Raw genomic sequence first — 16,801 nt, forward strand, 5'->3', positions numbered from 1 at the left:
TGAAACAGAAGTACTAAAGAGAATGCAAGGCACGACTGAGGCTATCCTGAAGGATTGTTGATTTTCTACATCAACTCCCACGCTCTGATGACTCCTAGAAGAGAGGGGAGTGAGACAGAAACCTACTGAGGGCTGAAGTTTGTATAATTGTTAGCTGGTTAGGAGGCTGCTGGAGTATCACTGGCAGGTGAAGCCCATGCTCTGACAGGGCAATGGCAGTGGAGATGAGAGGTAGGGCCAGTTTCCAAAGCTGGATTCTGGTTTTTGGCTGAGCAACAGAATTTGATGATGGCTGGGTATGAGGGTGGATTAACAGTTGAGGGCGAAGCACAGATTTCTAAGCTTTGGAGACAGGAGATTGGAAACGCCATCAGCAGAGTCAGCGACAGAAGGAGCAGGTTGAAGCCTGGTGAGGAAGTGATATAATGGACTCAGGTAAGGACAACTCTTTTTTTTTTTTTTTTTTAAACATCTTTATTGAAGTATAATTGCTTTACAATGGTGTGTTAGTTTCTGCTTTATAACAAAGTGAATCAGTTATACATATACATATGTTCCCATATCTCTTCCCTCTTGCATCTCCCTCCCTCCCACCCTCCCCATCCCACCCCTCTAGGTGGTCACAAAACACCGAGCTGATCTCCCTGTGCTATGTGGCTGCTTCTCACTAGCTATCTATTTTACATTTGGTAGTGTATATATGTCCATGACACTCTCTCACCCTGTCACATCTCACCCCTCCCCCTCCCCATATCCTCAAGTCCATTCTCTAGTAGGTCTGTGTCTTTATTCCCGTCTTGCCACTAGGTTCTTCATGACCTTTTTTTTTTTTTTCCTTAGATTCCATATATATGTGTTAGCATACTGTATTTCTTTTTCTCTTTCTGACTTACTTCACTCTGTATGACAGACTCTAACTCCATCCACCTCATTTCACAAATGAGGTATTCCACAAATACCTCCATTTCATTTCTTTTTATGGCTGAGTAATATTCCATTGTATATATGTGCCACATCTTCTTTATCCATTCATCCGATGATGGACACTTAGGTTGCTTCCATGTCCTGGCTATTGTAAACAGAGCTGCAATGAATATTTTGGTACATGACCCTTTCTGAATTATGGTTTTCTCAAGGTATATGCCCAGTAGTGGGATTGCTGGGTCGTATGGTAGTTCTATTTTTAGTTTTTTAAGGAACCTCCATACTGTTCTCCATAGTGTCTGTATCAATTTACATTCCCACCAACAGTGCAAGAGTGTTCCCTTTTCTCCACACCCTCTCCAGCATTTATTGTTTCTAGATTTTTTGATGATGGCCATTCTGACTGGTGTGAGATGATACCTCATTGTAGTTTTGATTTGCATTTCTCTAATGATTAATGATGTTGAGCATTCTTTCATGTGTCTGTTGGCCATCTGTATATCTTCTTTGGAGAAATGCCTATTTAGGTCTTCTGCCCATTTTTGGATTGGGTTGTTTGTTTTTTTGTTATTGAGCTGCATGAGCTGCTTGTAAATCTTGGAGATTAATCCTTTGTCAGTTGCTTCATTTGCAAATATTTTCTCCCATTCTGAGGGTTGTCTTTTGGTCTTGTTTATGGTTTCCTTTGCTGTGCAAAAGCTTTTAAGTTTCATTAGGTCCCATTTGTTTATTTGTGTTTTTATTTCCATTTCTCTAGGAGCTGGGTCAAAAAGGATCTTGCTGTGATTTATGTCATAGAGTGTTCTTCCTATGTTTTCCTCTAAGAGTTTGATAGTGTCTGGCCTTACACTTAGGTCTTTAATCCATTTTGAGTTTATTTTTGTGTATGGTGTCAGGGAGTGTTCTAATTTCATACTTTTACATGTACCTGTCCAATTTTCCCAGCACCACTTATTGAAGAGGCTGTCTTTTCTCCACTGTATATGCTTGCCTCTTTTATCAAAGATAAGGTGACCATATGTGCGTGGGCTTATCTCTGGGCTTTCTATCCTGTTCCATTGATCTATATTTCTGTTTTGGTGCCAGTACCAAACTGTCTTGATTACTGTAGCTTTGTAATATAGTCTGAAGTCAGGGAGCCTGATTCCTCCAGCTCCATTTTTCGTTCTCAAGATTGCTTTGGCTATTCGGGGTCTTTTGTGTTTCCATACAAATTGTGAAATTTTTTGTTCTAGTTCTGTGAAAAATGCCAGTGCTAGTTTGATAGGGATTGCATTGAATCTGTAGATTGCTTTGGGTAGCGGAGTCATTTTCACAATGTTGATTCTTCCAATCCAAGAACATGGTATATCTCTCCATCTATTTGTATCATCTTTAATTTCTTTCATCAGTGTCCTATAATTTTCTGCATACAGGTCTTTTGTCTCCTTAGGTAGGTTTATTCCTAGATATTTTATTCTTTTTGTTGCAGTGGTAAACGGGAGTGTTTTCTTAATTTCACTTTCAGATTTTTCATCATTAGTATATAGGAATGCAAGAGATTTCTGTGCATTAATTTTGTATCCTGCTACTTTACCAAATTCATTGATTAGCTCTAGTAGTTTTCTAGTAGCATCTTTAGGACTCTCTATGTATAGTATCATGTCATCTGCGAACAGTGACAGCTTTACTTCTTCTTTTCCGATTTGGATTCCTTTTATTTCTTTTTCTTCTCTGATTGCTGTGGCTAACACTTCCAAAACTATGTTGAATAATAGTGGTGAGAGTGGGCAACCTTGTCTTGTTCCTGATCTTAGTGGAAATGGTTTCAGTTTTTCACCATTGAGGACAATGTTGGCTGTGGGTTTGTCATATATGGCCTTTATTATGTTGAGGAAATTTCCCTCTATGCCTACTTTCTGCAGGGCTTTTATCATAAATGGGTGTTGAATTTTGTCAAAAGCTTTCTCTGCATCTATTGAGATGATCATATGGTTTTTCTCCTTCAATTTGTTAATATGATGTATCACGTTGATTGATTTGCGTATATTGAAGAATCCTTGCCTTCCTGGAATAAACCCCACTTGATCATGGTGTATAATCCTTTTAATGTGCTGTTGGATTCTGTTTGCTAGTATTTTGTTGAGGATATTTGCATCTATGTTCATCAGTGATATTGGCCTGTAGTTTTCTTTCTTTGTGACATCTTTGTCTGGTTTTGGTATCAGGGTGATGGTGGCCTCGTAGAATGAGTTGGGGAGTGTTCCTCCCTCTGCAATATTTTGGAAGAGTTTGAGAAGGATAGGTGTTAGCTCTTCTCTAAATGTTTGATAGAATTCACCTGTGAAGCCATCTGGTCCTGGGCTTTTGTTTGTTGGAAGATTTTTAATCACAGTTTCAATTTCAGTGCTTGTGATTGGTCTGTTCATATTTTCTATTTCTTCCTGGTTCAGTCTCAGCAGGTTGTGCATTTCTAAGAATCTGTCCATTTATTCCAGGTTGTCCATTTTATTGGCATAGAGTTGCTTGTAGTAATCTCTCATGATCGTTTGTATTTCTGCAGTGTCAGTGGTTACTTCTCCTTTTTCATTTCTAATTCTATTGATTTGAGTCTTCTCCCTTTTTCTCTTGATGAGTCTGGCTAATGGTTTATCAATTTTGTTTATCTTCTCAAAGAACCAGCTTTTAGTTTCATTGATTTTTGCTATTGTTTCCTTCATTTCTTTTTCATTTATTTCTGATCTGATCTTTATGATTTCTTTCCTTCTGCTAGCTTTGGGGTTTTTTTGTTCTTCTTTCTCTAATTGCTTTAGGTGCAAGGTTAGGTTGTTTATTCGAGATGTTTCCTGTTTCTTGATGTAGGCTTGTATTGCTATAAACTTCCCTCTTAGAACTGCTTTTGCCTCATCCCATAGGTTTTGGGTCGTCGTGTCTCCATTGTCATTTGTTTCTAGGTATTTTTTGATTTCCCCTTTGATTTCTTCAGTGATCACTTCGTTCTTAAGTAGTGTATTGTGTAGCCTCCATGTGTTTGTATTTTTTACAGATCTTTTCCTGTAATTGATATCTAGTCTCATAGCGTTGTGGTCGGAAAAGATACTTGATACGATTTCAATTTTTTTAAATTTAATCGCACGGCGCCTTGCAGGATCTCCTGTAAGTTTCTCATGGGCAACTCCTTCAGTCTGGTTTTATTTGCACCGTAGTTGGATAAGACCGCTAAGGCATCGGTGTTTTCATAGAGCACATTTCCTCTGATGATCTGCAGCTTTTCCAAAGGAATCTTCTCCACTGTGTTGAGGGCAATGAGTACATAGCCAGCAACCTCCTGGATGGTCTTTAGGAAAGAAAGGTTGTAACTACTTTGCATGTAGGTAATTTCCAAATTCCCAAGGACCACCTCACAGTTATTGAACATCCTCTGGAGGCTCAGAAAGTGGTCTTCAAAAGTGCCCAACTGGGTGAGCTTGTTACTTGTCCCTTGGCAAACTTTCTTCTCCAACAGCGCCGGACTCGCCTGGAAGTGCGCGGCCAGCAGCGCCCGGAGCACGGCGCGGCCCGCCTCGGAGCGTCGCATCGCGCCGGGCTCCGCACTCGGTCGGGACGCAGCGACTGCCGTGCACGGGGCGCGGGACTCGGAGGCGCGGGGCGGACGGGGCTCGCGCGGGGCCGCGGGCGTGCGCACCGAGCCGGGGCGGAGGCTGCGCGCTGCGCCGGCAGCCAGGATGTCTCAAGGACAACTCTTGAGCGTTCAGTCTGGGACTTTTGTGCTGCTTAACTTCTTAGACTTTCCTCACCATCAATGGATATTATTCTGCTGCAGACTTGCCTCCACGCTGCTCCCTGAAGGTGGAGAATCTCTCTGATCCCAGCTTCCCTTGATTTTATTTACATGTTCTGAGTGTCTACTTTCTCCGTCTTTTAAGACCTGTTAGAAAGATTCCAAATTACTCCCAGCTTCTTCCTATGACACTTTCTTGGAAATTGTATTAGATCATTCATTTGTCCGATTTAGTATATGAACTGAGTGTCCTCTATTTCCATCTATATTCAAAGATTTTAGATTGTGCTTAGATTATGAGCTCCTTGAAGACAGGAAAACTGCCTCTTCTGACAGTTGGTGACAACCAGTGTAAAAGTCTTGAAAGCAAATGAAACCATATTCCAAATCAGGGGAACACTGCACTGATTTTCAGAACCTGGAGCATGGGAATAAACTCTATTTTGTAATGGGCAGAACCCCAGACTGAGTCTCAAAATAATCTGATTTATTGCAGTGGCTCCACCCCTGATTAGCTGTGTAAATCACTTAATCTCTCCAGGCCTCAATTCACTCAATTATAAAATTAAGTGTCAAGATAATCATATAAAATAAGGTGATGTTAATAATCATCATCATAGCTAATATGTATTGATTATTTACTATACCACAGGCACTGTGCTAGGCATATACATTATCTCACTTTCTTATCAGCAGTCCTTTGAAGTAGGTACTGTTTTCACTCCCACTTTACAGATGAGAAAACTGAGGCTCGGTGCCCAGGTTCACAAGCTAGTAAGTGTTGCATCTGAATTCAAATGTGGATCTATCAAACTTCCAAGTCTTTGCCCTTATCCACTAAACCACTGCTTTTCTAGGTCCCTACTACTTCTTTCTGAAATTTTCAAATTTGAAACAACAACCAAAAATTATAATGAACAGGATCATGGTGATTCCTTCCCCCCTTGCCAAAATCAAACTGCTGAAGAGCCAAACAGTCTGAAAAAAAAACTGAATAGGGCCAATTCTTGATTTTAATTAATCCTCCAGCATGTTGGGAACCCAGCCTTGTACTGAGGAAAGATGGGCACTGCCCACATTCCTGTTAGCACTGGGGGGGGGGGGAGGACAGGGAATTGAGAGGGTGATTTTCAGATTCCCTGTGGCGGCGAGCCACCACTGTCCCTGCCTCCAGTTAGAGCTCCTGATTCATACAGAAAAAAGTGCTGTGGACATGATGCAGACATCACAGTGCTGGTGTGAAGCATAGGTGAGTGCGTTAGTGACTGAGGACTATTGCCTTGGAAACCTTCCCAAAGTGAGTTTAAGCTAATGGATGTTGGTAAATGATAATTACTACTGCAGAGGAGTCTGACCTCTGTGTCAAAGCAATAAGTTTGGAAAACCACACCCCTCTTCCCAAAATTAATTCAAGTTCCTGAGCACCTCCTAGGGGCCTCCTAGGGGCCAGAGTGGTGGGTATTGGGGACAGGAAGCTGAACAAGACATCAGGTGTGCCCTCAGGAGCTGCGAGGGAGGGGACAGACACGTCACACAAACCGTGCGCTGAGCACCCTGCTGAGGGAAGCACAGTGCACTGAGAGCATGGAATAGACTGAGCCCAAAAATAGTTTCAAGGAGGAGTTAAGCTTACAGATGAAGGTCCCTAAATAGAGGCCTAGAGTTCACTTTCCAGACACTCATCACTGAACTAGATTGTAAACCAGCACAGCAATATTTTTTTGATTGATTGATTGATTTTTTAACATCTTTATTGGAGTATAATTGCTTTACAATGGTGTGTTAGTTGCTGCTTTATAACAAAGTGAATCAGCCATATGCATACATATATCCCCATATCTCCTCCCTCTTGCCCACCTAGGTGGTCACAAAGGACCGAGCTGATCTCCCTGTTCTATGCGGCTGCTTCCCACTAGCTATCTATTTTACATTTGGTAGTGTATATATGTCCATGCCACTCTCTCACTTTGTCCCAGCTTACCCTTCCCCCTCCCAGTGTCCTTAAGTCCATTCTCTATGTCTGTGTCTTTATTCCTGTCCTGCCCCTAGGTTCTTCAGAAACTTTTTTTTTTTTTTTTTTTTTTTTTAGATTCCATATATATGTGTTAGCATACGGTATTTGTTTTTCACTTTCTGACGTATTTCACTCTGTATGACAGTCTCTAGGTCCATCCACTTCACTACAAATAACTCAGTTTCATTTCTTTTTATAGCTGAGTAATATTCCATTGTATATACGTGCTGCACCTTCTTTATCCATTTATCTGTCGATGGACACTTAGGTTGCTTCCATGTCCTGGCTATTGTAAATAGAGCTGCAATGAACATTGTGGTATATGACTCTTTTTGAATTATGGTTTTCTCAGAGTATATGCCCAGTAGTGGGATTGCTGGGTTGTATGGTAGTTCTATTTTTAGTTTTATAAGGAACCTCCATACTGTCCTCCATAGTGGTTGTATCAATTTACATTCCCACCAACAGGGCAAGAGGGTTCCCTTTTCTCCACACCCTCTCCAGCATTTATTGTTTGTAGAATTTTTGATGATGGCCATTCTGACTGGTGTCAGGTGATACCTCATTATAGTTTTGATTTGCATTTCTCTAATGATTAGTGAAGTTGAGCATCCTTTCATGTGTTTGTTGGCAATCTGTATATCTTCTTTGGAGAAATGTCTATTTAGATCTTCTGCCCATTTTTGGATTGGGTTGTTTGTTTTCTTGATATTGAGCTGTATGAGCTGCCTGTATATTTTGGAGATTAATCCTTTGTCAGTTGCTTCATTTGCAAATATTTTCTCCAATTCTGAAGGTTGTCTTTCGGTCTTGTTTATGGTTTCCTTTGCTGTGCAAAAGCTTTTAAGTTTCATTAGGTCCCATTTGTTTATTTTTGTTTTTATTTCCATTTCTCTAGGAGGTGGGTCAAAAAGGATCTTGCTGTGATGTATGTCATAGAGTGTTCTGCCTATGTTTTCCTCTAAGAGTTTTATAGTGTCTGGCCTTACATTTAGGTCTTTAATCCATTTTGAGTTTATTTTTGTGTATGGTGTTAGGGAATGTTCTAATTTCATTCTTTTACATCTAGCTGTCCAGTTTTCCCAGCACCACTTATTGAATAGGCTGTCTTTTCTCCATTGTATATTCTTTCCTCCTTTATCAAAGATAAGGTGACCAGATGTGTGTGGGTTTATCTCTGGGCTTTCTATCCTGTTCCATTAATCTGCATTTCTGTTTTTGCTAACACAGCAATTTTTATGCTGCTCTATAAAAGAGAGGTTGATGGATGGACAGAGGTAGCTGGGAACTGAAAAATATACCATCAAACCAGAACAGACCGTCTAGGGTCTTATGAGTATCTGTTGAAGACTTTCTATTAAGAACCATGTATTTTCAGAAATTAGGTCACAAACATTTATGACAAGACTTTTGTCATAAATGACAAGACTTTTGATATAACAAGACTGTAGAAATGGAATTCACCATTGTACTACCTTGGACCTGTTATTCTATCTGCTATAAGATGTACCAAGTCTAAGACAGTTCCAGGTAAGCCTGATGGCTCCCCTCTGCAAATCAAATAGGGACCCAGGCTAATGAGATTCCACCATCTTTAATACTCAGTGCCCAACATTGTCTTGGGCATGGACATCTGGCCAGAGTAAGGAGAAAGAGCATGGAGGATCTTATATAAGAGGATTTTACAGGATAGCCTGGCCAGGAAGTGGTAAAAATCATCTCTGGTCACATTTAGTCTCTGGGCTACTACTAAGTGGCCAAGAGCATCTGGGAAAGGCAATCCAGCTGCGAGCCCAGGAAGAAGAAACGGTTTAGTGAACAGCAAATAGTTTGTACCACAACAATGAATGGGGATTGGCGGACTAAGCCATAGAGCCTTTTGAAGATCCACCTGGAAAGAAGAAGAATTTGTAAGGAAGCGAACAAGAAAATAACCTCGATTGATGGTTTAGGTTCTCCTCCACCTCTCCCAGGGAATAAGGTTGAGTCACAAAGCAGCAAACACCTCCACATTTTGCAAGCTGATTTTGTAGACTGAAATCTGCAGGAAATCTGTATGTCTATATGCAATTTATACCTCTGGTGTAATCTATGCATACTTTATAGTATATTCTGATTATTATACTTCTTATGACATCATGTTCAAATGTCACCCATCTCTTAATGATAATAATAATAATAATAATAAATAGCTAGTACATGGAGTCTAATTGAGTCTTGTCAACAAAACTATCAAGTAGCTACTATTATAATAAGAATTTTGCAAATGAGGAAATTGAGGCTTAGAGTGGTTGACGTATGAGCAGTTAATATAAATCAGTAAATGTTACTCTCCTGCTTAAAAATTTAGTGGCCTCCCATTGAGATTAGAATAATTTAACCTCCTTACTTAGGCCTTCATGTCCTCTATAATATGGCCCAGCTTATTTCTCTTTTTTCTTCTCCTCCTTCACTATGCTGTAGTCTCTGGGGCCTTCTTTTTGTTTCAAACCCCAAATTAATCTTTTCTTAGAGCCTCTGGACTTTCTATTTCCCTGGTCCCAGGTGCTCAAATGTCTAGATAGTTTTTGTCAATCAGGTTGCAGATAAAATCTCATCTCTTAGAAGAGGCCTTTCCTGGCCATCCTATTTAAATTAGTATTTTCCTCCTCAGAGTCATTCTCTGTCTCCTTTCCCTGTATCAACTTCTTCATGGAGGTTGTCATTCTCTGGAATTATTGTACTAATGCACCCTATTTGTAGTTTCCCCTTCTAGGTTGTAAACTCTACAAGAACGATGTCCATGGCTGTTTTGCTCTTGGCTGTGCTCCCAGAGTCTAGAACAGTATGTAGCACAGAGGACAGAGTAAATTTTGTTGAGTGAATGAATAAAAGAGTAATTTGACCCAAGTTACAAGATTAGCAAGAGCTGCTATTCAAACTTAGTTCTTTCTGATACCAAAAGCAGCTTGTAACCATCTACTATTATGTCCAGTAGGCACTCAGAAACACTGTTGATTGGACCCAGCAGCAATGTTCCCAGAGACAAAAGACAAGGACTTGATAGATCTCAACCCCCATTAGTGACCTCAGGTCAGGATGCCCCGTTGCGTGCTCTGTCATTTGTGACAAGCTCCACAACCCTCCAAGTCTGAGCTTCTCTGTCTATAAAAAGTGATAAAATACCACTTATAGTTTTTGTGAGACTTAAATGAGATAAGCATATGAAAACTTCACTGAAGACTCTCAAACATGATATGAACGTTTGTTTTTGTCAGAAAGAAAAAGAAAAATACACATTTTCTTCCTCAGTCCTTTCTATGCAGTGTTTTTTTCAAATTTTTTTCTTCCAATTTTATTGAGATATAATTGACATACAGCACTGTATAAGTTTAAGGTGTACAGCATAATGATTTGACTTATACACATCATGAAATGATGACCACAATAAGTTAAGGGAACATCTATCATCTCATGAATACAAAAATTAAAGAAATAGAAAAAAGTTTTTTCTTTGTGATGAGAACTCTTAGGATTTACTCTCTGAACAACTTTCATACATAGTGTTAATTATATTTATCATGTTGTACATGACATCTCTAGTACTTATCTTTTAACTGGAAGTTTGTACCTTTTGACCACCTTCATCCAATTTCCCCTTCCCCCACCCCCTGCCTCTGGTGACCATAAATCTGATCTATTTTTCTATGAGTATGTTTGTTTGTTTGCTTTTGAAGTATAATTAACCTACAATACTATATTAGCTCCTTTTACACTACATAGAGATTTGATATTTCTATATATTTTAAAATGATCACCACAGTAAGTCTAGTTACCATCTGTCACCATACAAAGATATTACATAATTAAAATATTACATAGTTATTGACTATATTCCCCACACTGTACACTTCATTCCTGTGAATCGCTTATTTTGTAACTGAAACTTTGTACCTCTTAATGTCCCTCACCTATTTCTTTCCTACCCCCAAACTCCTCCCCTCTGGCAACCACCTATTTGTACTCTGTATCTATGACTCTGTTACTGTTAATTATATTTATTCATTTGTCTTATTTTTCAGATTCCACATATAAGTGAAATGATACAGTATTTGTCTTTCTCTGTCTGACTTACTTCACTTAGCGTAATACCCTCTAGGTCCATCCATGTTGTTGCAAATGGCAATTTGATTCTTTTATATGGCTGAGTAATATTCCAATATATATCACATTTTCTTTATCCATTTATCTATTGATGGGGATTTAGGTTGCTTTCATATCTTGGCTATTTTAAATAATGCTTCTATGAACAATGGGGTGTACATATCTTTTCAAATTAGTATTTATGTTTTCTTTTGAAAAATACCCAGGAGTGGAATTCCTGGATCATACAGTAGTGCTATTTTTAATTTTTTTGAGGAATCCCATACTGTTTTCCATAGTGACTGAACCAATTTACCAGTTTCCATCGACAGTGCACGAAAGGTCCCTTTTCTTTACATCCTTGACAATACTTACTATTTGTTGTCTTTTTGGTAATCACCATTCTGACAGGTGTGAGGTGATATCTCATTGTGGCTTTAATTTGCATTTCTCTGATGATTAGTGATGTTGAGCATCTTTTCATGTACCTGTTGGCCATTGGTATGTCTTCTTTGGAAAAATATCTATTCAAGTCTTCTGCCATTATTTAATCAGGTTGTTTTTCTAATTTTGAGTTGTATGAGTTAGGTTTATATTTTAGATATTAACCCCTTATTGATACATCATTTACAAATATCTTCTCCCATGCAATAGGCAGCCTTTTCATTTTGTTGGTAGTTTCCTTTGTTGTGCACAAGCTTTTTAGTTTGATGTAGTCCCATTTATCTATTTTTTCTTTTGTTTCCTTTGCCTAAGGAGACATATCCAAAAAATACTGCTAAGATCCATGTCAAAGAGCTTACTGCCTGTGTTTTCTTCTAGAAATTTTATGGTTTTAGGTCTTATATTTAAGTCTCTAATCCATTTTGAGTTTATGTTTTGAATATGGTGTGAGAAAGCAGTCAGTTTGATTCTTTTGCATGTAACTGTCCAGTTTTCCCAATACCACTTATTGAAGAGGCTGTCTTTTCCTCATTGTACATTCTTGCCTCCTTTGTCATAGATTAATTGACCATGTAAGTGTGGGTTTATTTCTGGGCTCTCTATTCAGTTTCATTGATCTATGAGTCTGTTTGGGGGTCAGTACCATATTGTTTTGATTAGTGTAGCTTTATAGTATAGGTTGAAATCCGTAAGTGTGATACTTCCAGCTTTGTTCTTTTGTTTGTTTGCTTGCTTGTTTTATTTTATTTTTTCCCAGCTTTGTTCTTTTATCTCAAGATTGCTTTGGCTATTTGGGGTTGCCTGTGGTTCCATATAAATTTTAGCCCTGTGAAAAATGTCATCAGTATTTTGATAGGGATTGCACTGAATCTGTAGATTGCCTTGGGTAGTATGGTCATTTTAACACTATTAATTCTTCCAATTCATGAGCACAGTATATCTTTCCATCTGCTTGTGTCATTTCCAATTTCTTTCATCAGTGTCTTATAGTTTTCCAAGTTCAGGCCTTTTACATCCTTAGTTAGATTTATTTCCAAATATTTTATTCTTTTTGATGTGATTATAAATGGGATTGTTTTCTTAATTTCTTTTTCTGATAGTTCATTGTTAGTGTACAGAAATGCAAGATATCTCTGTATGTTAATTTTGTGTCTTGCAACTTTACCAAATTCATTGATTAGTTCTAGTTGTTTTCTGGTGACATCTTTATGATTTTCTCTGTATAGTATCATGTCATCTGCAGGCAGTGACAATTTTACTTCCTTCCTTCCAATTTGAATTCCTTTTATTTCTTTTTCTTGTGTGATTGTTGTGGCTAGGACTTCCAATACTATGTTGAATAAAAGTGGTGCAAGCGGGTGTCCTTGTCTTGTTCCTGATCTTAGAGGAAATGCTTTCAGCTTTTCACCATTGAGTTTGATGTTTGCTATGAGCTTGTCATATATGTGCTTTATTATGTTATGTTCCCTTTATACCCACTTTGTTGAGAGTTTTTATCATACATAGATGTTGAATTTTGTCAAAAGCTTTTTCTGTATCTATTGCCCTGATCATGCTTTTTATTCTTCAATTTGTTAAAAGGAGCTGGGTGCTGGAAAGAGGGGTTTGGCATGCAGACCCAGGGAGAGGACAGCTCTTGACTGTGAAAAGACAGCCTGAAGGGACAGGAGCAAGGGATGCCACAACCGGGAAGGTCTATGGAAAAAGCCTGAGACACCATAGCGTCATAGCCGAGTGGCGTGCAAGGGGCGGAGCTGCCATTATTAAACCCCTTCCCCACCTGCCAGCTTCTTCTGCCTCGCCGGGCATTGGGAGGGGCTCCCACCTGAGTGGGCCCACCTCCCCCTCGGGCTGGGGTCACCTCCTCCTGTGTAGGCTCCAGGGGTCTGAGTGCTGCCCACCCCAAAACCTCCTTGGGAATCAGCCCTGGGTGCCTCTGCCTGGGACAAGAGTCCACCAAATCCGGCAGGGTCGGAGGGCTAAAGCATGTGGTTGGAAAAGCAAACCCAAGGAGAGAGATGCAGTTGGCTGTGTGGATACAATAGAAGGGATGGGAGTGGAGGGACGTGAGGCCAGGAAAGCCCCTAGCGGAAGTGGGGTCTGCCTAGAAAGTGAAGCACCATTGTTGAGAGACGCGCAGGGGCGGGCCAACAGTATTCCCATACACCAGCTCCTGCTGCTGCAGGTACTGGGAGTACTCAAGTGTGCTCCAAGCAGCTGCTGCTTTTGCTCCCACTCACCTGGGCAAGGATCAGACGCCTGAGGTCAGCACACACGCAGAGGTGGGGTTAAAACCAAAACTGAGTCTGAAGGGTGGTGCAACTAAGGAAGAGAGACACAAATCTTTCTATGCAGCAGCACAAGCTGTGAATTAAATCCCCAAGATCAGCTGAGTAAACCCTGTATTTGTGGAATACCTGAATACACAATGAGTGTTTCAACATCTGAGACCAGTCTAGCCTTCACAGCACTGGACTTTGTTGGCAAATACACACAGGAATTGGGCCAGATCAGAGTCTGAGCTGGCCCCACGGTGTCCACAGCAGGTCCAGAGACCTAACTAGAAGTGTATATTCTGTTTTATTCACTTTTTTGTTGTTGTTGTTGATGTTGTTTGTGTGCCCCCATATCTGCTTTATTTTTCATTCTTTGTTTTCATTAGTATAATCCTTATCAGTTGTTCTCATATTAGAATTCTCCTGTTTGGTTGTCTGGTCCCTTGGTTTTTTTTTTTTTTCTGTGTGTGTGTGTGTGTGTGTGTGTTGTATTGCTGTTGCTGCTGTTTGTTTGCTGCTGTTCTTGCTATTTGCCATGAGCTTTGTTTGTCTGCTTTGTTTTGTTTTTTGTTTTTTGTTTTGTTATTTTCTTTTCTTTTCTCTATTTTTTATTGGGCTACACTGTGTGGCTTGTTGGCTCTTGGGTCCCCGACCAGGGGTTGGGCCTGGGTCTCCAGGGTGGGAACATAGACTCCAGGATGCTGGAACACCAGAGAATTCCAGGACCCAGGGAATATTAATCAGAGTGTGCATTCCTGAGGGTATCCATATCAACACCAAGACCCAGCCCCACACAACTGCCTGCAGGCTCCAGTGCTAAACACCTCACACCAAACAACCAGAAGATAGGAATGCAGCCCCACCCATCAGTAGACAGGCTGCCTAAAATCATACTAAACTCACAGACACCTCAAGACACACCACTTGATGCAGCCCTGCCCATCAGAGGGAAAATCTCAACTCCACCCAACAGAGCACAGGCACCAGGCCCTCCCACCAGGAAGCCCGCACAAGCCCCTGGACCAAGCTCATTCATCAGGGGGCAGTCAACAGAAACAAGAGGAATTATGAATCTGCAGCCTGCAGAAAGAAAACCATAAACACAGTAGGTTAGACAAAATGAAATGACAGAGAAATACACTGCAAACAAAGGAGCAAGGTAAAATCACACGAGACCAAATAAATGGAGGAAATAGGCAAGCTATCTGGAAAAGAATTCAGAGTAATGATTATAAAGATGATCCAAGATCTAGGAAATATAATGGAGAAAATATAAGAAAAGATTAACAAAGACCTAGAAGAACTAAAGAACAAACAATCAGTGATGAACAACACAATAACTGAAATGAAAAATACACAAGAAGGAATCAACAGCAGAATGACTGAGGCAGAAGAACAAATAAGTGAGCTGGAAGATAGAATGGTGGAAATAACTGCCAAGGAACAGAATAAAGAAAAAAGAATGAAAAGAATTGAGGACAGTCTCAGACCTCTGGGACAACATCAAATGCACCAACATTTGAATTATAGGGGTCCCAGAAGAAGAGGAGAAAGGGAAAGGGCCTGAGAAAATACTTGAAGAGATTATAGTCAAAAACTTCCCTAACATGGGAAAAGAAATAGTCAGTCAAGTCCAGGAAACACAGAGAGTTCCATATAGGATAAACCCAAGGAGAAACATGTCAAGACACATATTAATCAAACTAATAAAAATTAAATACAAAGAAAAAATATTAAAAGCAGCAAGGGAAAAGCAACAAATAACCTACAAGGGAATCCCCATAAGGTGATCAGCTGATTTTTCAGCAGAAACTTTGCAGACCAGAAGGGGATGGCAGGACACATTTAAAGTGATGAAAGGGGAAAAACCTAAAACCAAGATTACTCTACCCAGTGAGGATCTCATTCAGAATCAATGGAGAAATCAAAAGCTTTACAGATAAGCAAGAGCTAAGAGAATTTAGCATCACCAAACCAGCATTATGACAAATGCTAAAGGAACCTCTCTAGGTGGGAAACACAAGAAAAGAAAAAGACCTACAAGAACAAACCCAAAACAATTAAGAAAATGGTAATAGGAACATAAATATCTATGACTACCTTAAATGTAAATGAACTAAATGCTCCAACCAAAAGGCACAGACTACCTAAATGGACACAAAAACAAGACCCGTATATACGCTGTCTACAAGAGAGCCACTTCAGAGCTAGGGACACATATAGACTGAAAGTGAGAGGATGGAAAAAGATATTCCATGTAAATGGGAATCAAAAGAAAGCTGGAGTAGCAATACTCATATCAGACAACATAAACTTTAAAATAAAGACTATTACGAGAGACAAGGAAGGACACTACATAATGATCAAGGGATTAATCCAAGAAGAAGATATAACAATTGTAAATATCTATGCACCCAACATAGGAGCACCTCAATACATAAGGCAAATGATAACAGCCATAAAAGGAGAAATCGACAGTAACACAATAATAGTGAGGGACCAGCAAACAGGACCCAACTACACATTAAAAGTGTCAAACACCATGATCAACATGGTCAAATGGAATTTATTCCAGGAATACAAGGATTCTTCAATATATACAAATCAATCAGTGTGATACAACATATTAATAAATTAAAGAATAAAAACCATATGATCATCTCAATAGATGCAGAAAGAGCTTTTGACAAAATTCAACACCCATTTATGATAAAAACGCTCCAGAAAATGGACATAGAAGGTACCTACCTCAACATAATAAAGGCCATATATGACAAACCCACAGCAAACATTATTCTCAATGGTGAAAAACTGAAAGCATTTCCTCTAAGATCAGGAACAAAACAAGGGTGTCCACTCTTGACACTACTATTCAACATAGTTTAGGAAGTCCTACCATGGCAATCAGAGAAGAAAAAGAAATAAAAGGAATACAAATTGGAAAAGAAGAAGTAAAACTGTCACTATTTGCAGATGACATGGTACTATACATAGGAAATCTTAAAGATGCCACAAGAAAACTACTAGAGCTAATCAGTGAATTTGGTAAAGTTGCAAGATACAAAATTAATATGCAAAAATCTCTTGCATTCCTATATACTAACAACAAAAGGGCAGAAAGAGAAATTAAGGAAACAATCCCATTTACCATTGCAACAAAAAGAATAAAATACCTAGGAATAAACCTACCTAATGAGGGAAAATACCTGTACTCAGAAAACTATAAAACACTGATGAAAGAAATCAAAGATGACATAAACA

General features: G+C 39.4%; 1 protein-coding gene across 1 annotated transcript; it reads right to left on the reverse strand.

The window, feature by feature from the left end:
- Positions 1 to 158: 158 nt before the first annotated feature.
- LOC133099804 (epidermal growth factor receptor-like) lies at positions 159 to 4,530 on the reverse strand. Its single transcript, XM_061203679.1, has 2 exons — positions 4,045 to 4,530; positions 159 to 406 (listed from the first exon to the last, which is right to left on the reverse strand). The coding sequence occupies exons 1-2, from the start codon at positions 4,478 to 4,480 to the stop codon at positions 159 to 161; spliced, it is 684 nt and encodes a 227-aa protein (XP_061059662.1). The 5' UTR covers positions 4,481 to 4,530.
- Between the last annotated feature and the right edge of the window lie 12,271 nt (positions 4,531 to 16,801).

Source organism: Eubalaena glacialis, chromosome 10 (assembly GCF_028564815.1).
Source record: "Eubalaena glacialis isolate mEubGla1 chromosome 10, mEubGla1.1.hap2.+ XY, whole genome shotgun sequence".
In the NCBI taxonomy this organism is placed as follows: Eukaryota; Metazoa; Chordata; class Mammalia; order Artiodactyla; family Balaenidae; genus Eubalaena; species Eubalaena glacialis.